The sequence below is a fragment of the Syngnathus leptorhynchus genome, chromosome 8 (assembly GCF_054491065.1).
Source record: "Syngnathus leptorhynchus isolate UIUO chromosome 8, UIUO_Slep, whole genome shotgun sequence".
Lineage (NCBI taxonomy): Eukaryota > Metazoa > Chordata > Actinopteri > Syngnathiformes > Syngnathidae > Syngnathus > Syngnathus leptorhynchus.
The window spans coordinates 3,369,099-3,393,381 of record NC_141202.1 but is presented as its reverse complement, the minus strand read 5'-3'; the positions used below and the strand labels follow the sequence as shown (position 1 = coordinate 3,393,381).

General features: G+C 39.5%; 1 protein-coding gene and 1 long non-coding RNA gene across 2 annotated transcripts in view; one reads left to right on the top strand and one right to left on the bottom strand.

The window, feature by feature from the left end:
• Positions 1–53: 53 nt before the first annotated feature.
• On the bottom strand, positions 54–8,106 carry LOC147051943 (diacylglycerol O-acyltransferase 1-like). Its single transcript, XM_085918334.1, has 17 exons — positions 7,714–8,106; positions 7,205–7,292; positions 6,069–6,109; positions 5,709–5,794; positions 4,836–4,888; positions 4,572–4,677; positions 3,110–3,238; positions 2,917–2,985; positions 2,674–2,777; positions 2,511–2,549; positions 2,395–2,436; positions 2,268–2,312; positions 2,066–2,178; positions 1,754–1,819; positions 1,175–1,262; positions 1,004–1,066; positions 54–880 (listed from the first exon to the last, which is right to left on the bottom strand). The coding sequence occupies exons 1-17, from the start codon at positions 7,941–7,943 to the stop codon at positions 731–733; spliced, it is 1,512 nt and encodes a 503-aa protein (XP_085774460.1). The 5' UTR covers positions 7,944–8,106; the 3' UTR covers positions 54–730.
• Positions 8,107–10,400: 2,294 nt separating this feature from the next.
• LOC147051942 (uncharacterized) overlaps positions 10,401–24,283 on the top strand; it is a 49,677-nt gene continuing 35,794 nt past the window's right edge. The window contains exons 1-3 of the long non-coding RNA XR_015066864.1: positions 10,401–10,457; positions 12,387–12,434; positions 16,504–16,595. This is a non-coding gene — a long non-coding RNA (uncharacterized LOC147051942). The remainder of the gene's footprint in view (positions 10,458–12,386; positions 12,435–16,503; positions 16,596–24,283) is intronic.

The following is a 24,283-nucleotide window of genomic DNA, read 5'->3' as shown; positions in this document are numbered from 1 at the left end:
TTTGCAGATATTATTTAATCTTACATTGAAAAAAAAAAAATCAAGAGACATGGTGATTGCTGAAGGTGTTCTATTTATTTCAATGTCACCGTGAAGGAAAGCAGGCTTGTCTTCCTGTCATGGTGATGAGAACACGTACAAAGTCGGTTGAACTTTTTGAGGTTGGTATTGATTTTTTTTTTTTTTTTGAAACTGTGGTTGGTTTACAACGTAACGTGTTGTGCATTTATGAAGTCGGAGCAAATGGTAAATAGAAGAAACAACCTGAGACTGTTGCTCAAGTCAAATTCACATTTATTTCTTTAAACGCTTGACAGCACAGCAAGATGACTTTTGTATAAACATGATTAAAAAATAACAAAAATCTCAACAGAATGTTTTTTTTTTTTCCTGCGCTTATTTCACAGTAACATTTTGATAAAGCTGGATGACAACAACACTATGAAGTCACTTCAAGGAAAGGCGAAGTAGGTTTTTTCAAAAAAAGAAGTATATCGACGGAATCAAAAACTGTTTTTCTTGCAAAATATAGTGTTTTTGTGCAGGATATTTTGAGGTTTGCAGTAGTAAAAAAAAAAAAAAAAATCCTATTTGTACCAAGTTGCATAAAGATACTGGCAAAAAAAAATTACCTGAAAATATTTTCATTTAATAATAATTCCTATTTTTAAAGGACAATAAACTAAAAGTCATTTCCCTGGCATATAAAGCAACATATAAATATAAAATATTAATCAGTTTCTTGTCTGTAATGCAAAACGTAGTAGTCATGAACATACATCAGGACAGCGGTTGGTTGACCAATTATGAGTGACATCCACACTGCGGCGTTGCCATAGTTACCACGCAGGTAATGGCCGACGAACCAGGCTAATGGAAGCTAATGAAGAACAGGAAAAAACCATGTTCATTAGGATTGCATATTTCTAATAATAAATGATTATTTTAAGATGATTTTTAAACATCACAAAATATATATAAATACTTTTCCAAATCAACTTACCTGAGCCATCATGCCCGTAAAGGACCACAGTCGGAACATCCTCAGAGGGACACTCACCAGATACTAACACAGAGATTGGAAGAATAAAACAAAAAACAACAACAGATGGCATGATATCTATTTCTAAAAGTCTGGATGAGCAGAGGGTTCGTTTCAAGGGCTCAGCTGTACCTCGTGAAAGAACGCCGACAAGAAGAAGACTGCGGACTGGCTGACTATCTTACTAAAACCTCTCCTTAGCAGCGGCTTGTAAAAGTGCCTGGAAGAAGAATATTTGACGTGTTGAATGAAAAAAACAAAACAAAAAAAACCCACAGACCAACTCATTTTGTTTATTTTAATTATCATGGTACAGACATATGGGTAATTTTTGTTTTGTTTTATACATGTCTGTAAATATTAGTATTTTATCTGTCTGCATGTGTTGCTCCACCGTGTGTGTTCAAATATTCATTGCTTAAAGGATTATAAAACAATGACATTGATTTTGCATTATTTGCTAGCATGAAGCTATGTGGTCGGTTTAAATCCACAATGTGTCATTTTTAATTGGACTAGAATGCTCATATCTTAAATTTGCTGAGTTTGATCTTCTTACTTCATGTTTTGGACTTCTCTTTGGAGTCACTATCCAAACACGTCACAGTGTCATGTACAGTGTGCTCGCATCAAACCAAACGCTCCCCCCCGGAGTTTACGTCGAGAAATTTCACTGCTCTGTCTCCAACTTTAAGTGTGTGAATAACTCACCGGAGACACCACTTGTGAACGGGGATGTTCCAGTTCTGCCAAAAATATGTCACCGACTCCGAGTTCCTGAAAGATGAGTCAGGAAAAAATCGACACAGAGGCTTTACAGAGTCTAAATAATGGATCACTGGGTATGACACTTTCATTAATACTGATGGAAAACTCTATCAGACACTTTAAATACCCTCTCACACCCGCTAGGCTTTTCAAAATGATCAACCGCCACTCACCTCATTCACAGCCACGAATAATAGTAACCAGTCCGATGAAAACCTCCAACAAATAAAAAGACTCCAAGAAACAAATATTTACCACCAGTCTTTGTAGAACTGCCGGTCTCCGAAGCGCAGAAGCTCTGCTGTGAAGTTCAAAGACGAGTGGAAGAACCAGTAGAAAAACATCAACCAAAGCAAGTGGTTGGGAACCTATAGAGAGACATGAGAAGAATGAAATACCATCAAAATGAATAGCTTGCCATCTGTTATCAGAAAAGCATTTTTTTTTTTTTACTCACAGCCAGTCTTAAGAGTCTCTCAGTCATCCGAGATAGATCCATGTCCTACAATACAAGAGTGGAAAGAGGAGAAAACGATTACACACTCAAAACTATTTTAAACCTGCCTGACGTGCTCGACGCTCACCTCCAGTGGCTTCATGGAGCTTTGAATAATGGGAATCATCCACTAGAAGAGAGATGATAAAAATAGTGGGAGGATATTCTCAGATCTGCACCATGATGAGAGACACTGAAGTGTACCTGTTGAGTGAGACCCACTAACATCTGGATGAGGAAGAGCTAAAGATAAACATATCAAGTTAAAATGTTGTTAGGGGACAACACGCTGAAGATCATACTTTACAAAAAAAAAAAAGTTGAGTAATGAATAATATTTGCTGATGGATGAAAAAACTCTTCTTACCATCTCAAAAAGTCTCCTTACGAGGAAACTCATGCGGATCTTAGGCGAGCGAGGAAAGTTGAGCTCGTAGCATAGAGTCGGCGCGAAAGCAAAGTAGTACAGGTCTAAGCAAACACAATGTGACGTTCGGAATAGTATTTTACAGGAAGAGGGGAAAAAAACCCAGCAATGAACACACAAATAAAATAAATAAACAAACAAAAATAAGTAAATATATATATAAATTAAAAAAAAAGTACGTACCTCTGATTGTAAGGTTGCCAGGGTAACACACTTTTTGGTCATCTCCATTGAAGTACTTTGATGATGGACCTGTGGACACAAAAGAACCCAATCTCTGAAATTCCACAGGCTGCAGTAACATACGCTTGTCTATAGATGTCACTGTAAGAACACAAGCAGGGAATAGAACCAGCCGTTTGTGTGTTTAACTTACATGACAGTGACCTTGCCAGTTTCTTAGCCTTAATGAAGCTCAGCTCCCGACACCACATGTTGACGTCCTTATAAGAGTAAAGCTTTAGGAAGAGAATCGTGTACGAACCGAGTGCAAATGCACCTCCGACTGAAAGAGAGGAAGACAGGGATGGCACGTGAATGGCACCGAGACAAGCAAGTTGTGATACTGATATACTTTAACGCACAAATACAATTGCACGCACAAATTGAGAGTGTTGTGCCAGCAGGGTAAGGTGCAGGTCGGAGCACCTGGCGTCAAATCACAGCCCATCCTATTCATATGCCATCTGTCTCTCTGGCTAATGTAGCCTCCAGACAGATACCGGTGATCAGAGTGACTTTCTATCCAAGTCATAAAACTGCCATTAAGCTCACAAATATTTTCTCTGATACGTCCCTATTTAAAAAAAATAATAATAATTCTGCACTTAATTAGCTCGATATCTGTCAACGACCCAATCGTAAGTTAAAAAGGAACCGATGAAATGTTGAGGTGGATGGGATTGCAAAAAAAAAAAAAACCCTGCAGTTTTGTTGTTTTTATTGGCCACTGTGGAGTCCGGTTTGTGTGTATACACACTTGGTGGTCTTGTATACACGCACACACCTGCCCTCTCGTACTGCCCTTCCGGTGTGAACAGCCGAGCTAGGGAGGAGAACGGACAGATGGGCTGACTCCTTTCCTCATTCACCTCCCAGTAAGAGGAGAGGACAGGACCAGAGGGGGAGGGGAGAGAGAGGTGGTGGGGACACAAATTATAAAAAAGCAGAAGTGACACTTTTTTTTTTCCCCCTTTTATGATGTTTGGACATCAAACTCATCTCAATGCCAAGTCAACATCTCAGCCTAATACATGCAATAGATGGAGTCAATTACCATGCATTTGCAAGAAACCCATTATCAGCCTCATAATATGTCTCATAAAATTATACATGGCTGAACTAGACCGATGACTAAAAAGGACAGAAGCCATGCCAAGAATCTGCACTCACCGTACTGTATTATGTTAATGATGTGAAACTTTTTGGGGGTTAAGTGACAACAGTGACCTTGATGGGGATTTTATTTACTGATTATGGTGAAGGGTAAAACGACTTCAAAAGCAGCCTGAAGAATATTCTATGGTGTTTTGCGGTAGGTCGCTCCCAGGAAGACTGTGAACCCGTGATGACCCCGTCTTGCAAACCATACACACTTTGACAACACTCGCCTTCTCTTCCTTCGCCAGCTGGATTCGATCCAGATATGACCAACTGCTCCATTAGCACTAACCGACTCCAATTATGACAGGTTTATAGGAGACGTCTTTTAGTGCACAATCAAATGGGACGACTGCGTCTTTGAAGGACAAAGATACTGTAGGAATGCTCTCTTAATCTTTACTGCAATGACATCATTTTCAATTGCATGTAAAAGACTTTTTTTTTTTTTTTTTTACCTGGGGTTGTGGAGGGCACCAGGAGGACCACTGCGGCAGGGAATGTCAGCATAACAGACAAATTAACAGTATGGATAAGAAAGCCGACACGCTCACTGAATGAACCCTAAGCAGGAGCAGGGACAGAAACAGACACAGGGTCAGCGGAGTTGGTTGTAAGAAATATGCTAGCGATGTCAAATATTGCATTCTTCGACAATAACAATGATATTTGAGAAAAAATAATGAAAATATATGCAGGATATTTTTTTGGTTGCCACTTACCTTTGACAACTGTCTCTCTGTATAAAGAGCCACCATGATAAACACATTGGACACTGTTGAAAACAACATATAGATTTCAGCAACCAGTTTGGTGGCCAAACTAATTTTTTCTCCAGAATTTTTCCAACTGGATGTCCCTCGCTTAAATCAAGCACACAAAGCCTCTTGGCTTTGGTTTCACAGACACGATCACACTCAATTTAACAGCAATCCTGCCAAAAGAACTGAGCTAGCACTAACAGACCGTGCGTACGGGTTGCCTGCCATGCTACATCCACAAATATTACAAGGAATTAATTTCTTTTGTTTTGCTTGACTGCAGAAGGTTTATTAAAGGCTGACATTTATAATAAGAAACGATACATCAGGCTTGGATGGAAACCATGAGGTTGAAATCCTCAAAAACACTTTAAAAGTATATAAAGATGTGTTATAGTATTTGGTTTTTTTTCTTGCTACACTTGGCGAATGGGAGTGATGACGACTAGAAAATAAAGTTGAGTCAGGATAGTCCAAAAGCAGCGTATGTTGCTTTTTTTTTTTTTTTCCCCAGCACAATACCTATGCGGTATATCAGTATGTAGGCCAAGTGGGCAAAACTGCAGGAGACAAATTGAGCTGCACCACTGCGGACTTTCACCTATTACAAAAAAAAAACAAAAAAACGTGCCTCTGTGACTCTTTCTTATGGTTGGGGGTTGCGTTAACAGCTAATTCGATAATTACGCAAAGCAAAATTTCCCTATGTGTAATAGCCCATGATAATAAATAGACTGAATTAGGATTCATATTTTTTAAGGACATCCTTTTAAGTATTTTACAATGATTTTTTTCCTTCCAGGGTTACCCAAGCTGTACATTTATAGTGCTTACCAATTATCAGGCACATTGCTGGCCAGCTATAGGGGTCCTTCAAGAATAAGGAAATTACTTGAATAGGGTCAACCAGAATCCCATACCTGTGAAAAAAAGAATAAAAAAATAAAGAATTTATACATAATAACAATAATAATAAATAAATAATAAATAAAAAGAAATAACATTAGAAGTCGGATTAAAGTGAAACGCTCCAACCATTTAGCATAGCAGTTTAAAAAAAAAAAAACACTATTGAATTTCATTTAACATTTCTTTCAATGACCCAATAAAATAGAAAGATGTAATGGAATGAAAATATTAAACAGTAAAAGTTGTAAGTAATACCGACGGAATTTAAAAGTAAATCTTGCTCACCTCAACAGGTTTTCTAAGAAGAGTCGAGCATTACTAAGTACCTGCAACAACAACAAAAAAAGAGTTACAAGATAGTTACATGTGTTTCTTTGGCAAAATGTCACTTTTTACTTGCTCTAGGTCACATTTTTTTCCATTTACGAGACAAATCCTCCGTTTTCTTCACCATTCTTCCTCACCTCTACTTTTTCTTCTACTTCATCATACTTTTTTCTCATCATTTTTTTTTTCTTATATATCTTTCTCTGGCTCACTCTCTGTATTTGTGAATGGATGGTGATATCTCATTACCCCACACAAAGACTCCATTCCATGCCTGGGGATGGGACAGAAGTTCAGTAGGAAAGAAGGGGAAAACCTCTTGTGATGAACACAACGATTTGTGTTCAAAGGCTGGATTAGCAGCAGGCAGGCTTTGCTACAGCCTCATCCTTGCTTCTATTCTCACACATTCAGTCCCTTATTCCATCAGAGAAAACGGAATTTGGTCAAATGAGTTAATATCACATTTTGCTATACCTGGAAATAATCTGAGTTGAGAGTACATAAAGTGCATTTTATTTTGACTGAGGTGGATTTGAGCACACTGTCAAATTTACTCACAGCACATTAAGGGGACTATCGATTGAAAAGACAACACCTTGCCAAGATGTATATTTATAGTGTTCAAGTTGGCAAAAGATCAATTCTGACAATGAAAAGGACAATGCGAGTGTTTATTTCCTTTTTCTTTTAATCACTCAGGGTGTAATACTTTTGAATTTAAAATACAAACCAAACTCATTCATCGAAACATGGTTAGTAAAGGAATACAATAGTGGAAATTTATTATGTTTTTTAATAATTTTCCTCACTGAAGTCCGAATTCGGTCCCGAACAGCCGTTGCTTGTTTTCCACGTCTCTCTGCTGCAACATACCTGATGCAAACAATGAGCCCATGGGCAAGCTCTGAAGAAGCTTGCAGCAGGGAGACATAGAAAACAGGCAGGACAGCGACCAAACAGGAACAGGGACATGTCTGCACTAAATTATCCATAGGTGTGACTTTCATCGTAAAATCACCTGCAACCTAAGGACAAGCAATATTAAAGTCACATGTCCAAAAATGTCTCCACGACGTGCAGCATGATCTTACCAGCATAATCACACACCAGTTTAGAATCCCCCTGTAGTTACTGAAACCACTGGATGATGTCAGCAGGGACTCTTGTGTCTTGTGACAGCTTGATGAGGTAAGAATAAAAATGATAGTTGGATGAATGACACGTCATTTGGGTGTGGTTTCATTAGAACTATGACACTTTGATTGCAAAATGTTGCTACAACTTCTGGCAAACTCTGACTGTTCAAACAGCAAGGAGGCGATAGTTGTAGTTTACTCAAGTTCTTGAATGCCACATCGCTGAGACAATGTTGATAGTAGAAATTGATTGGAACTCATCAATATGCACAGTGCAGATTTTGGATAACAATTTGGTTTACACGCTTAGCTTTTAAACACGTATATCTTCTCAAACATTTATGTCTCCCGGACTGTAGCGAACATGTACATAAACTTCCAGCCTAGTGACGTCATGGGCGCGCAAGATCGTAAACAACGTAACATACTTAGAAAGTTTTTTTTCCCGGCTAAAAAAAACTTACCTTAAACTGTCATTTATATCATGTTTTCTTTTCTTTTGGTCACCCTTTGTTGTGGGCCACAAGCGGTCAACTTTGCTTGGATTGCTGTTTGCCTTTTTGCCGTCAGCGACCACCAAAAGCTGGGTGGCTGACATACACTTATGCGTCGGCTGCAGACTCGCTCCTTTCCCCGCCGCGAACGTACCCCTTCGCCTGCGAGCGGAGGCCCCGGTAGTGTCCGTATCTCCCATGGTGGCCGGGGAATAAACCCAAAAGTTTAAGAATAAAGTTTGCTTCGCTTGTTCACTTCGAGAATTAGCATACTTGATGCCGGATTGAGTCCCGTGGGTGTGTAAACCAAACGGAAACGGGAAGTTGTCAAACAAATCCGCCCAAAGGTCGCATTTCCGTACAGTCACGAAACAGGTAGGGGTGTCGTGACGTCACGAATAGTGACGTAAAAGGCCGCGCTGGAGTCTGACCCTGTAACCCACTGGCCGTTTCTGATAATAATAATAATAATAATAATAATAATAATAATAATAATAATAATAAGTTATTATTAACTTGCCTTCGCTCTATGATACATATTTGCATATCTTTTAATTTAATGACCATTCCAATGAGAAAAGTTGCACTTCGAATTTCATTATCGTCCTTATCGTGATGAAACTACTTCAGAGTTCATTCAATGAGACTGACCCCTTTTGTCGTTTCTTCTTCAGTGCGCTTTTACATATCATGGTGGCAAGTGATCACTGGCATTGATTCAGCTTTATCAGTCCTCTCTGTCGAAACGGTTGTCTTTAAGAGTAATGAGCTTTGGGTGCCTGTGGTTGTTGGGATAAGAGAACCAAGATCATAGATCGATTGAAACTTTATAACTTATCGTACATGCAACTCTTTAAAGTGTAACTTCTGCAACATACAATTTCAGCATCCTGGTTGACCTCAATCTAACTTCTTCATAGCTTCATCCATTCATTTCTCCACTTTATCCTAACCTGTTCATATTTTGATTTTAAAAAAAATGCTGGATGTTTATCACACTTTTCCTCTTTCTTAAAATAGCCAAAAGAAAATGTTAAATATACTTAGTGTTAATCCCTTCAGTCCTCAATGCATTTGAGCTGAGCTCTCACAAGATTTGCAAAAGTCTCAAGTAATAGGCTGATGTCTCGGTCCAAAGATTATTTGACCTTCAAGTTTCTGTGTGACTTTGAGACCAAGTATATTGCTCTTGCTGGAATAGTTTTTGTAAAAGCATTGCACTACGACAACAGAAAAAAGTTAGCGAGTTGTACTTTAGCCCAATAAGCCCCTCAGACTAGAAACCACTCTGTTGCGTGCAAGTCTGCTAACGCGCCACCGATCCGGTTATTTTTGATAACAGCTAGCCATATAAAATTGAGAGAATAAGAGGTTTTTAGCAATCCATTATTTATGCCTTACCCCAGGGCCTCAAGACGCAAAAAAAAAAAGCTGTGCCTCTGAGCAGAACACAATCTCGCTCTTTGCCTTTTAGAAAATATCATTCTTATTGTATCCATTCACCTTTCATCTCTTCGTTAAGCTATACTCATGTCATCCCTAACAGATTAAAAACCCGTCTAGTTGTGGCTTACATCTTTCTTGGAAACCTCTCCTCCACATTTGGGGTGGGGTGGGGGGATTTAGATCCTCTTCGGCTAAAGCAGAAATATGGGACAGTGAGGCAGTGCTGCTCCAAAAAGCCTTTTGCATTGCAGTCAAGTCTGCAACTTTTTAGGGGGTTAAACTATTGACATTTAGCTACTGAAACATCCCAACACTCTCTCAAGGTATTTGTTGAAAGAGGGCAGTGAGCGTGATTGAAAACATAGATAGAAAGCAATAGATGTGGAGACAGGAGATAAATATAGAGAAAAGCAAGATGAAGGTGGGGGAGCCGATACGGAAGACAGAGCGATATCACACTTTCTACCTACTGTATATCTCCATCTCTCTGCCTCCAGCTGGGGCGGCAGAAGGAGCGGGAGATAGCGTTTGCCCTTGCAGGCTGTAATGAAGCAGCGGCAGGATAGATGAGTCACTTGAACACGGGCGCAGGAGAACTCCACACTCCAACATCATTCAGGTCAGCTGAGTGATGTTGCATGAACTTGTGTTTGTGCGTGGGGGTGAATCTGAGCCAGAGCGCGTGTGTGTTTGAGTCAGTGATGGCTTGCTGGTGGTTGGTATTGGTTAGTGTTAGTGTGAGGGACAACTGAGACAGATGCTGATTATATAGGAGACTTGATGGAGTAATAAAGATGCTGCAAGATAAGCAGTGTGTGATAGATGACGATCATGCTGTAACATGAATGATGCTACTTGGTCATTTTGCCACCTTGAAAAATGTATAAATATTCATCTTGGTAGGTCAAAACCAAACCTTTTATTTATATGTTCAATACCAGGAGTGCTCATTACATCGATCGCTACTACTGATTGTATGATATTAAAAAATAAAAAATAAATTATATATATATAAATATATATATATATATACATATATATATGTATATATTTATATGTAATTAAAAAAAATATATATATATTTATATATACAATATATTTTTTTCTCTAATCATCCCATCACTTGATTGACAGACAGGTAAGCCAATCACAGGGAATTACACGTCCGCAATAGACAGTGACCACACCCCCTCACCGCATGGCTGCGCATACACAAATCTGGCGCCAAAACGAACAAGCTAATCAACACTACGCATCAAGCACGGAAGGTAAGCGCTCGTTTTTTTTTTTTAATTTTAAAATAAAGGAAGTTTATGACCACCATTGCTGTCCCAAGTAAGAAGCTAAAATGTATCACTTTCATACAAAATGGGAGTTGTACTTTTTTTCCCCGCCACAATGTCATTTATGTCAATTATGCGTCAGTGGTTGATTCACTTCAGTGCAAGTCTTCAAACAACTAAACTCGGATAATTACAAAAATACACGCACAATATATCTAAATCTATATGAATCATCCGTGTTCTATACAGTCCCACCAGTTTAAACACGGTGGTGTTGAGTTTTGAGTAGCTAAATCCACCTGTTAAGCTATCTCAGGGGCGGCCATTTTGTAATTTTCTAGACTGAAAATGACATGGCAGTTGCGACCAATGAGGGCTCAGCTTGTGAATGTCACATGACCAAACTCTGAAAACTGCTTAGCTGGTGTCCATTGTACAGTAAAATGTCTATATTTTTCTTGGATTCCGTGAGGCGGGGTATGTCATGGGGAGACGGATAGAGACGTCATCATGCTGTTAGTGGGACTGGCGCCACATCAGCACTTTTACAGTTCAGCCAAGGACTCCTGCATCCATCTCTCACCCAGGGAAAGCAAGAGGGGCAGATGCGCTTTCTGTGACTGAGCTCAAATAAATAATAGGATGTCGAAATGGGAGATGGTGGGTGTGGCACCGGGTTTTATGAACAGCTGGGTGCCAGGATGTGTGCAAACTTTGTAAAAAAATTGCTCTTGAACAGATTTCACAAACATACAATAATATGTAAAAAAATATTTGTATTATTATTTGATAATGCTATTTTACCATGACATATCGATTCTTTAGTTGCTCATTTTAAAAGTGAGATAAAGGTCATCACAGTGCTTGCAAACATCTGCCAATGTGAACCTTTTACTGTCATGCACGGTGCATTTTGACGATAAATGTTTGTGTCACATTGGCTGCAACCACATGCTACACGTTGACAATGTTGTCATCCTGACTATGAATCAAAGTTGTCACATGACATTCCCCCTCATCTAAACTCTTGCCTCATTACCTCCCTTGCCTCTATGTTGTAATTTTCAAGTACAAAGGTGACAAAATATTGAACTCATAGATTATCATCTCATGTTGAAAGCCTCGCGGTAATGTTGTGATGTCCCCTGGAGACTTATGGCAATTTAAGCAGCAAGTGGAATTGAAGAGCACCGAAAATAGTTTGACTTGGTTGGGAATATAAAAGGGCATGAGAGAGGGAGGGAGAGCTGCATGTGTTTCCATGCACATGCTTTTATTTTGCGTGTCGAGCCAAGAGCAGGCCTGGGGAAATGTCCTTCACTACTCTCTCACTGAATTTGGGGATGTAGGAGGTAAATGAGTTTGCACTGAGCTCCATGGAGAAGCTTTTCATCCGTGTTGCATTTACAGGCCCCGTCTTTAACCCAATGTCAAAATGGTCATCGTCCGAAACTTCTCTAAAGTTGAACTGCCCGTCATCATGCGTGGGTGCCACATAATTTGAGAGACCAACTTTGGTTTTTCCACTGGCTTAAGAGGAAGAAGAATATATTAAAAAACTTAACTCATTCACTGCCTACCCAGTTAATATCTTTGACGACTATAACCGTCAATGGCACTGAATGAGTTCATTTCTAATTTAATGAAGTTTTTTATGCAGCACACACCCACAATACAATCAAGCCAAGGGATCAAATATTTTTGACACTGAAACTTTTTATTTCCTACACCTAGTGGATTTTAATATCATGTAATTAGGGTAGAGAATTTGAATAGAAAATTTTAAAATAGATTTTGACCTGACCTTTGCAGACAATGTCATGTTTTTTTTCTTTTTTTTTTTTAAATCTCAAACACACTGGTCAGATCAGACCGTGACTACAAATAAGAGTTTTTCTTTTTTTTGTATTTCAGTGGGTGCTTGCTCAAGGAGACTGCAAAAAAGAAAAAAAGAAAAATGAGGTAAGATTGCGTTTTGAAGCGTAACCGGAAAAAGAGGTGTTGTGTCCTTTAAGCCACAAGGTTATGCAGCATTTTATCAAATCTCCTCTGACATTATCTTCCTTTCCCGCCTTGTGAAAGCTAAACCCTGGTTGCAAAAATTGCCATACTGCAGTCTTCAAACGTTTTCACATCCCCGAGCATTTTGTAGCCCCGACTGTCTTTGTATGCACATCTAGAACCCGTTCTGTTTTGATGGAGGGAAATGTACAAGTTCAGTTTGGGAGCTCCTGTTGTTTACACTGTGCTCCACTTTTTAACAGCTTCATAATCAAAAGCTCCCTCTCGCTCGACTATGTGTTGAACTCCGAGTCGTAATGGAGGAATAAATTGAACTTTCTGGCATTTCCGCATATGATTTATGTTTTTATACGCTGCTCATTATTTCACACACAGACACATGTTGGCAGACGCGTTTTGAAAAGAATGTGTGTTGGATTTACGGGGAGTTCAAAGCATTTTGCTTTTATCATTCTGATGTAATTTAGGCAAAGTCGGCGCTTTTGTAATTACACTTAAACTGCAGATTGCAATTAATGAAAGCAGATCTTTGTTGTCGTCTGCGTTGTTGCCAGCTGTTACAAAATTGTTATCCGTTATTGACACGGTTCAAGAAGCGCCGATATTGTTGATCATCAAACGGCCCTGTAGTATTAGGAAGTGACCAAATTCTCGTGGAATATATTTCTCAGAATCCATTGGTTCAATTTTGATGACATTCTCATGTGAGATTTCTGTAAAACTCAGTAAAATTTATTTTAAAGGAATTACGCAAGTACGTTTGAACCCATTTTCCAGTGAAACATTTTTCCATACTTCGGTAGTTCCATTCTTACTATGTTTGGCAAAATTTTAAGATAAGAGCTAAAAAAAAAATTGCCTTCAATTTAATATCAACAGATAAGATTTTACCTTTGCTAAATTTTCAATACAATAGAAATAAGATATTCAACAAGTTGACATCAACAGACCCATTCAAGTATGAATAAAATAACCAGAGTATCATAATCTGCAATTAATTATATATTTATGTTCTGTCTTTTCAACAATATAGAATACATTTGCATATTTATCCATGCCAGCATGGACAGAACTATCCGGTTGAAGCATGTGTTGCTGCTGCTGCTGCTGCTGCTGCTGCTGTGTTTGTGGTAATGAAGGCTGAAGATGGTGTTTATTTGGAGCTGCTTAATTAGCAGAAACAGTAATGAAGCCACATGGGACACAGTGTTGGGATCTGAACAGCCAGGACGGGATGATTATTTAGACTGGATTTGTCCAAGAAGCTGTTCTTTTTACTTTGTACACAACACACATACACACACACACATTCATTTGTTGATCTTCTGCCAGAAAAGGTACGTGCACAGACACCTCGCCCCATGTGTGAACGTTATGCACATGTTTGTTTCTGCTTCGCTATTCAAAATATATACACGTGTGTGTGTGTGTGTGTGTGTGTGCAGCTTAAAGCAAAGCTTTCAGAGATTATTTGCTGTTTGTTTTTATGAGGGGCAACTTGATCAGAGAGGTTTTGTTGCTAACGGCCTCAAATTTGCAGGAATTATTTTTGAAAATTATTTTCATCATCTTTAAATTGCCAATTAAATCAGCACCAAAGGGGATTTGTGTATACAGTTAGTCAAATCAGACTAAGGGAAGGTAAACACTAGGGCTGAATAATGTTGATCCAGAGTGACACATAACACTCGTTTAAATTGCTTTGGAAAGTCGCGTGACGTAAACAGGTCACTTTATTTTAACCGCCATGTTTGTCAGAAGTGACTCCTAAATGCTGTTATGCTAGCTGTTATGCTAGCAGTAGTTCAATTGGTGTTAATATAAACGCAATAGCTCATTCTTTTAGCTAACTTGCTATTGTCACTCTCTCATTGTAGTTTTTTTTTAGATGGGTCTCTTTGTGTTTGTTGCTGCCTCAGATGTCAATTTCAACATTTTAGCAGACACAAGCTGACAAGCAAGATGCTGAAACGGCAATAAGACTGACAACACACACGTTCTCGTTTGTTTCCCACCCCCTGCCCTCTGTCGGTTTCACACGCAAACACTTTCTTCCTCTCCCCTCCTCCTTTTCCCAAGGTTACCAAACTAGCTTATGGAGCAGAATGATGTATCTATCTTTGTATGTACGAACGGTTTTTATTCGTCATGCTGTGAGTAAGTTCATGTCATCACCTAAGGGTGGCGGTATTGAGCTCTGTCGAGTTTCGTTTTCTCACTCTGTTGCTCCAACCTGAGGAAACAACTGTAGCTTGTTGGTTAACATTTGTTGCAATGCGGGAGATGCAACTTTCACGGCCCATGGCCTTCCCATTCAATTTTATTTTTTTGTAGAATGCTGTATTGTACAGTTAAGAAGCTTTTGCAAAATCCTCCAAAGAAATAAACAAAACATTCTGGATCGTCTCCCAAATTTAATGGGTTGTTCTTTGGGGGATTATATTTCTTAGTTTTTACACAAACTAAAACATTAGCTTTGGGCAGAGGTGTTAAAATGAAACCATTGGGTGGACAAGGCAGGATGAGTGAAATATAAACTGATGATAGAAAAAAAAAAAAGCTATAGTGAAGCAAAAAAAAAAAAAAAAAAATCAATACTTGACTACTGGGTGTTGACGCGGTGGTGCCAACTGTTTCCTCCAACTTCCTTCACAGCTCGAGACACACATACACAGATGCGCATATTTTAAAGAGCGTGTCAACAGTTGTTAAGACATTGGGATTACCGACTGTCTGAATGTTAAGCAGCCGGACTCCATTTGCCTGTTAATGCCTTCTGTGTAAAAAAAAACAAAACCTGTGTAAATGACAGCAATATAAACAGAAGAGAGCACATACCGCTGGGAAGGTGTCACCTGAATGATTTATGAGTGAGCAACTCAGACAGGTGTCAACCAGATAAAGACTTGAACATAAAGTTGAAGAGTTGAAGAGCTGGACTTAGTTCTACTCCAGTCCTCAAGGAGGCTGTAATCACTGGCAGAGCTAGGTCCAAGAATATCTCAAGTGGTCCACAAAACAAAATAAATGTACAAAAAAGCAAAAAATTATTCCAAAACACTAAATCCTATGGGGGCCAGGTGGAAATGCTGAAAAATAAAATCCCCAAAATAATGGGAAAATTGAAAAAGCATATTTCAAGGGGGAACCCCCCTCTAGCTCCGCCAGTGGCTGTAATGAGGAAAACAAATTTTTATTTAGTCTTACTTATGGAGTTAATTCTTAAATTGCTAACTGAATGGAAGCCTCATAAGATACATTGAGGCTTTAACCTTCTGTACAATTTTCACAAAATTGTGGCTCAAATTCCACATTGTTCAACATCAGGGTCATTTGACTAAGAGGTATGCAACATTTCTCATGTGAAGGAGTGTGTGAGGGAAAATAGATTTCTATTACTTTAATTCCTGCCTTGACACTCATCGTAGAGTTGCCATCGATTTAATTGGGGGCGGGGGGCGCACATCTTTTTCACTCTTATCATTGATAGCAGTAGTACAGCCTAGGGCAGATACACTTCTTGATTTGACGCCCATTATTTTTTCTGTATATAAAGCTTCTATCCAGCATGTATCGGCAATCTTGCGAGGAGCATTGAATAGCTCCACAATAGAATTTCCTAGCAAATTGGGAAAATTGATTTGCCAGGTAAGGGAAAAAAAAAAGATTTTTCATGATCAATATTAGTCACAAGCAATTCTCGCAGCTCCTACAGTACGAGAGTACATATAAATTGAGACTTCTTACAAAGTTACTAATATGCAATGTAACGTGAAGAACAGAGGACAAACCTGTAGGACAGCCCACCCGGTGAATATCTACAGAGTGTGCCATGACAGTCCAAAGCAATTAAGTCAGTCAGTGCTGTCAGCTCCACTGTAGCTTGGGGTTGCATTATTGATCTTAAGCCAGTTTAAAGTTGTCAGAGAACACCGCCGCCGCCGCCGCCGCCGCCGCCGCCACCCCTCCGTTTTCATGCACATCACCTTCTTTCTCATTTGTGTTTCAGAGGTGACTTGAAAGCGAAATACCAAGCCCTCCTATCGGAGTTGATGAGCTGGAAAGATGAAGGTTGAAAGCGCACACGAGGGCCTTCGCAGGGTGAGTGTGAGAAAAGTGCCCACCTGTAACGCAAGTGCTTCGACATTTGTGTCACAGGCGATATATTTCACACCGGTTTGACACTTGGTCTGTTATTGTTTCTTTTAAGTCGCTGTTATTCACTCACATAAATGCAAAATTGTATGTTGCATAATATCACAGACTTGAATGGCATTTATTTAATGACAGCAAAACATTCTGCAGGAAATATCAACATTACATTCAACCAGAAATGAGACGCGCCCTTTGTAACTCTGTTATCACTAATCGTAATGTAGCTTTAAAAAAAAAAAAAATCTTTAATTTTGTTGCCGATAAACGAGGCCCAATCAGGAAACTAAGGATGTAGAACAAATATAAAGATGCCTTAGCTCTAAATATCCTAAATGTTCCAGATGAATTTAGAAATAAATAAAAATAAATTTAAAAAAAGACTTAATTCATTTTTTTCAATTAATCATTTGCTACAATTTCAGGTGGATGCCTTGATTTACTTTTGTTTCAAATATTTTATCATTGACTCCATCCATTCTAGTATGCACGTACCTGTGAAATTGTTTTGTTTACTGCTTGTACCTTGTGTTGATATTGCTTTAATTATTTATTTATAATGTTTGCTTGCGCGGCACTGACTAAAAAAATAAAGGCTGAACCGAAGAAAAGAATTAAAAGCAAAAAATAATATGCATCACCTGAAGTTATTTGCTACGCGGTAATTCCGAGCCTTCTCTCAATGCAAGCCTGGAGCAGAGGGAATTTACATAAACCTGCAACAGCGGCGCTTTATCATTTAATTGCTCCCCAGTGTAAAAGACACCTTAACATGCAAATAATACAGAAATTCTGAATTAAAATCCCAATACAGAGAGTCTTGAATGGGGCATTTGTGAGTAGTTGACAACTGCAGCCCCTCTTTGCTTCGACTTTTCAATTTTCTGCAGGCTGATAGCACAAGTGACATCCGAGCTTTTAAGTGGGACTCTACAAATGGCAGGTGTGTTGAGGAGTCTGCTGTGAGCTACGGATCGTGAGCCTTTCGGGAAAATAGTTAACATTAATGGGCAAAGCTATTATGGAGAGAATTTTGTAGGATTATATACCATTAGGAAGGCATTATATTTCATAGGCAAGGGTTTAACAGTCGAATGATTGATTGCTAAGAAGTGGGTCTGTTGATGATTTGCATCTCTCATCAACTGAGTCAAAATGGGGTGCAGTACTCTGCAATTGGTCACGGGGACGCTGTTGAGTTCATCCTAATGGAAAAATATATATTTTAAATAATTATCATTTCTGCTATTAGCTGCGGTTTTCATAAAATCTATACTAGTATAGTATAATATATATCAGTATATTGTTAGGTTAGTTTGATGAGTTTGCAGAATAATTTTTCCTACTGTGCAGGATTGCCGAATGTGATTGAAAATATATCCGGGTAAAAAATATTAAAAAAAAAAAAAAGTTTTTTAGTTGGAGATGAATTGGAAAAAAAATCTAAATATCTGATCACTATTTGGTGCAGTTTTTGTAAAAAATGACTGAGACCATTATTTTAGGAAGGTGATGATATGAATGCGTCAAAGCTAAAGAAGGAGATTGTTGATGCTGAATACTATTAGGAACACTTAAAATGGGAATAATTTGTCCACACCTATAGTTTTCTGCATATACATATCGTTTTAGTCAGCATATCCGCCATTTTTATCGAGTGCACACGATGAGTTCAGTCTTACTTCCATTAACGTTCTTGTGAGACAGTGTAATGCAATGTGAATGATGTCATGTCCGGATCGGCTCTCCCTGAAAAGCCTCTTAATGAGTGTAATATTCGTCCAAAATTCAATTCAGGGTTGACAAAGCACATTAATTAACAAGAACCGGGGTTGTTGCCTCTCCTTTGAGTGCCTGCGTAGACCCAGGAAGGCTTAACAGTGTCGTTTACCTGCATACCAAGACATGCTGAGTAAGTCCTTCTCTGAACACTGATTGGTCCCCGTGGACACGTGGACTCGCTGATTGGTCCTCGCTATACACAGGGCAGCAGGAAGACAGTCCTCATAAAGAGAGATGGATGTTTAATAACTTGCGGCTCCCACGATGTGTGTTTGGCCCCGTGTCTCTTATGTGTTGTTGTTGATCACACTGTTGAAGCGTGTTTTTTTTTTTTTTTTCGCGGTCTCTATTGCTTTTGTCTGTAAAACTTCCTTGACTCTTTTTCTGTCCTTCCCCCCCCCCCTCCCCTTTTCCTCTTTGTTTCCTCCAATGGTAACTTTCATCAAATGCTCTTCTGTGTGAAATGAGACGGAGGAGATTGGCTTGGAGTATTAGCGCTAGAGAGGGGGAGAGAGAGATTCAGTAAGGAGGTTGTAAAAATGAGTCCTCCGCGGGGAAATGCCCACAGCTGTATTAAGATCTGTCTCCTTGTCTTTTAAATGGCTCCCATTCTCCAACTAATTGTTTTGAAGCCAGTCTTGTAAATCCCTGGCGAGATCTGGCGCTACTTGCAGAATTAGCCCGGAGTTACAGAAATATCTCCCTTTTATCAATCTTTGAGAGGGAAATCTATCTAGTACACTCCCCCTTGTCCTCCCTCAATATGAAAAAGTCTGTCTGCGAATCTTCTATTATACGATTGATAAAAAGCTTTCATTCATTTCACCAGCAACAGGAAATGGACAATGTGGCAGATGTTGACAAACCGCGGCGATAATTAGAAAGAATGTCAGCCAGACCTCAGCGAAATTGGGTGGAATTATATATTTTTTTCATTGTTACAGTGGCTTTCGACAAAATATATCGTACAGCATTGTGTTACAATAATTTAGACACTCATAAATGTAGTTTTCTTGTTCCTCTGAATTTTATGCAGATATAGAAGTGACATTTCTAATTTGGTGATCTCATTTGTTCTGTTCACTTCACACAATTCTGCAAAATTAAATATTTTTTTGTGGGGGCAAATAATTTTCAATGAATAAAATAGACTAGAGTCAACCAGTTGCTTCATGTTCAAAATTAAGCTACTTTTAATTTAAAAAGATCCCACTTAAGAATGACCTCAACACAAAGCTGACTTAATATTTTATACTCCTCTTAACTCTACAGTAATATATCTTTTCATATTAAATAACTTTGTCTGTCACGAATCGTCTTTAAATATTTTCTTTCCTGGAGTTCAACCTCAAGGCGCTAACGAGTTAAAGTTTCCAATTAAAAAACTCCCAAAGCGCTAAACAACCTTGGGCAACCATGTTGTATGGCGCAGTCAAGCCAAGGTGAAGGGACTGTACATCAGAAGGTAGAGATAGTAGCAAGGAAACAAGAGAATTAAAGTATTAAATTGTTGCTTTGCGAGCATGACTCAATGTCAGCCCTGAATCAACAACCTTGTCAACTTGCTATATTTATCCCACACAATGTGACTTTGGAGGAAAGTACGGCCTTCCCTTTTGTATGCAAGTCAAATGAAGCCAAGTTAGTTTGACTGATATGGATATTACCGAGCTGGATATTACCACCGAAGCAGCTTTTTCCATATTCATGCTGATTATTTTTGGTCTTTTTTTTTTCTTCCACACAAAGCGGGATTAAATGCTGCCTTCTGAACAGTCAGAAACCAATCAGTGGCTTTGATGTGAAGCCTTGGCAGACGAAGGGTTGGGAGAAGTGAAAGGGGAGGGAAGCGAGCGGCTGTTTGGGGGAGAAGTAGAGTTGAGAGAGCGGGGGGTGGTGGGAAAAAAAAAAAAGGCTGTAAACAGATGAAGGAAACGAGAGAGAAAAGCCAGCACACTTGAGAAGGACCCGGAGAGAGACGCAGAGTTGAAAGAGCGTCCGTTCTGGTCAAGATGAGATGGTTGATTGCGTATGGATGCCATCCAGGAAGTATCCGCAGCGGATTGGAAGTCCTTTGAGAGCTTGTCTTTTAATCATGGCTGGCGGGGCTTTGGGAACCCGTCTCAGCGAGGAGAGGATACTCTTAATTAGACAGCATACACGTTGAAGCAACACCCTGCACAACAATGATTACACTTTGTTTCTCGCTCACGCCAAACAAATGTATCGAAAGTTAGGCTAGCCTTGGGTGACCTTCTCACACATATGTAACATTAAACAGTTTGCAATAAGTGGAAACACTTTGGTGTCTATTAAAAGCAGAGGAGTGTGCGTCTTGATTTTCAGTTTTGACACCAGATCATCATTTCAGATGTCTTTTTAAGAAAAAAAAAAATTTAATCAGCATTTTAAAAAAACTGGCTTCGGTGTGGGGCCACTGAGCCTTTTGGTTGTCATGTGACTGCAAGGATGGTGCCAGGGTTTTTTTTTCTCTCTCTCTCGAGGCAAAACGAAGGCTTGACCAGAACTCGGAAAATGATTAATGAATATATTTCTGAATGTCAAGTAAAATACATCACAAACTTCTCACAGGGCTGTTGATTGATGAATTAACACACAGATTTGTCTGTCAAAAAAAATAGTTGCAAGAAAAAGGCAACTGATGAATAATAGCTGAATGATTAAAAATAAATTTGAATATCTTAGATTAGTTTAGAGTTAGATCACTATCATATTTTTTTAATCAATGTTTTTAGAAGTTTCGGGGGAAGTTATGAATTTTCATAGTTATTCATAGTTTCAAAATGTCGGCCAAGTTTGTATTGCGGTATAGCGGTCGATTCATACAGTAATGCACAGCGTGTACTCAACCTGCTCCGCAAATGTGACAAGGCTAAATATGCTAAACGTCGTAGCTGCAATCTCGGCAGTTTGGGGTCGGACTCTGAGGCAAAGTTTTCAGCCAGAGCTTGCCCTCTAAGCCAAGAGCTGCCCCAAAGCCAGGCAGGCACTGACAATGTGACTGATGCTGGCTGGCAGCTGGCTACACACTCCTACAGTTAGAGAGGTGAAAAAGATAGAGAGAGACAGCGGGGGAGAGATGAATGATTCAGGTCATGTGTCAGAACCGGATTGATTTGGATCCCGACCAAAAAACACTGATGGCTTACGTAGACGTAAAGATGGATGGAAGTGACAAAGAACGAATGACTAATAGATTTTGGATACCACAAGTTGCCAGCTGGCTCCTGTTGAATGGAGGAGGTCACTGGGAATTAGCCGGACGTATCCCCGTCGCGGGATTGCTCGTGCTGGCGAGATTGGGATCTGTTGCTATTTCAGCACTCGGGGTGAACTATACAGCTTCATGTCTCAACAAAGAGCTCACATCTCACGCACAATGCAAAACGGCACAAAGCCTTGCAGATTTTCAGAGTCGTGGAGCTTTAAGTCCATGCTAGCTGCCTCATCCCTGTGTACTGCAGAGTATCTCATCAATTCTCCAAGCATTGTCTCACTCCGCATTGTCCTCTAAAGCGGCCAGATGCCCACAAGCCACCAAACACCGGAGCAGACACAATAGACCAACACAGACAGAAGCAGAGTTTTGGCACAGGGAAGCTGCACGTAGTCACAATTAACACATGCACAAACTCACCTATGGCGCACACATGCTCATGCATACTCGCGGAAGGCTCAGAGGCAAAAAAAAAAAAAGCTGGCGCAACAACAGCAGAGGGCCCGGGTTCCTATACGAGCCTCGTGGGGTTTAGGATGGACACACATTGCAACATCATTCCAGAGGCCGCTTCCTGAAGGCTTGGACGAGCGATGCAGGGAGAGATGTTCCTCGGCCAGGAGGATCACATCAAATGAAATAAATGATGTTGATGTGGAGTAGAAAGAAAGGGAAGAATGGTGTCCATTCAAAATTAGACTGTCGAAAAATGTCATGACCCTTAGCTATCGTAACACGTGTGATTAAAAAAGAAAAGAAAAGGCAGAAAATGCCCACGGCAAAAAAACATGGGGGACATGTTATTCAACTGTGATGTCAGAAAATGTTAAATTTGTCTGATGAATGTCATTTTTGATTTGCAGTCGGACTCTGACACGCTTGTTTTTGTTTTCCTTTTGCATAGATGTTGAAAATTTTTGGAAGGAAATGGATTTAGTCTCAGAACTGGATGTAGCGTTTTTGGTGCCCTTGCCCTGACATTTTGCTGTGGTTTAATGTTTGAGAGTTTTTATATCCATTGTTTGTTTTGTGTTATTGTCCTCGTTATGCAAAATGAATGTTCGTTTAAAAAAAAAAAAGGTCAACTTGGGGGGGGGCACAAAATATCCCGCGAACCAAAAAATAGCACCCGAGTCTCATGTTTGACACCACAGAAGTAGACCATAGTAAAACTGAGGCTCTTTTGACTAAACAATGACAGGGACTCATGTTGGTAGTGGATTTTGCAGCTCAGTGCCGTGACGTGGTGTGTTTGGTTGTGCGACAGACGGACTATGTGTGTACTCAGTTGTGGTACCATGGCTAGGCAAGGCGACTTTATTTATGCATGTTGCTTCTAAAATACAAACTTAATGAATGCATTTATTTGACATAATTATAATGGGTCAGTATGACTGACCTTATGCCTGGGAACGTTACATTTTCATACATAAAGAAATGTACCCTCAGGGAGAGTCAGTAGAAATTGATGCTACAAGTGATATTTCTGGTATGAAAGTGAGGTAGTGACATTTCAGCCAGACAGCCATGAGACCACCCGTCTGGTGTCTGGCTTTGTGAATATTTGCCGCCGCATCAGCTAATAAAGATCAACACTTGACAATCTGCTTGATGTCTGCAAGGAGACACTTTTTCTAAATAAGGCAATTGGCAGGGCAATACGCTGCAAGCTGTGACACGTCTTCCAAAAAGATGATGTGGAAGAGTGTGTGGAAGTGTGACATTGGTTCATTGGGTAATAAATATTCGTTGTTATTGGGCAACGCTTCCAAAAATATCTGAGTGCGTATTTACAACAACAGGCAATAAACCTAAGCAGAGTAATTGCAGCAGTGTGTATTGTGAATCCCGCCATTTTATCTACCATAAAACAACTGCAGTATACGTGTATCAATAAATAAGCGGTTGAGAATGGAATTTAATGTGCTTAGGAAGTATTCCACAAGCATATTTTTATTTCAATTCTCTGTTGACCAATCAACGGAGAGCAGAATGTTTAGTACCGCTATACGCAAGCTATTCATAACAATGCAACCGGTGCCTAGTGTGCTGAAACTGTATTTAAGAACCATTTACAATAGAGACTGAAAAACAAAATGGCAGCCTGTGTAGTCTTTTTTTTAGTAAGAAATGAAGCTAAATCCAGAAATATTGAATTTATCCACTGTAGGAATGGGCAAGTATCGGTATCAAGTGGATAGCGGTATTTCAAGGTTTTGTTATTGGCTGATAAGTTTTTCTGGTATCAGTACTTGGTATCATTACTCGATGACATATCAAATCCTGGCCGATCACATTGTATGATGCAAAAAATTCATTTCGGAACGGTTTAAATTCCAATGCAGACCAAAACAATGGCCGATACTTTCGTGCCAGGCACGCTCAAGAAGTTCATCGCTGTTTTCACGTTTTTTGGAGGTGTCTGGTTTGTTTCTCTGTGCGGTGTGCAACAAAAACTACAAACGGGAGTGGAAGTTGAAATCCCCTTTGAGGCCTTCTAATAATAATGCTGTGCCCAAAGGTTCAGGATGACATGCAGGATTATCTTCCTTCTCTCTGTACTTATCATGTATGTGCTTACCTGTCCATCTCTCCATCACCCCCCCACCCCCCCCCA

Excerpts from the sequence above, each read along its gene's own strand:
- LOC147051943 (XM_085918334.1), bottom strand. The coding sequence starts at position 7,943 with ATGGGAGATACGGACACTACCGGGGCCTCCGCTCGCAGGCGAAGGGGT. Across the intron at positions 5,795-6,068 it reads TTCTTAGAAAACCTGTTGAG|GTATGGGATTCTGGTTGACC; the intron begins GTGAGCAAGATT and ends TTTTTTTCACAG. Across the intron at positions 2,778-2,916 it reads TGGCAACCTTACAATCAGAG|ACCTGTACTACTTTGCTTTC; the intron begins GTACGTACTTTT and ends GTGTTTGCTTAG.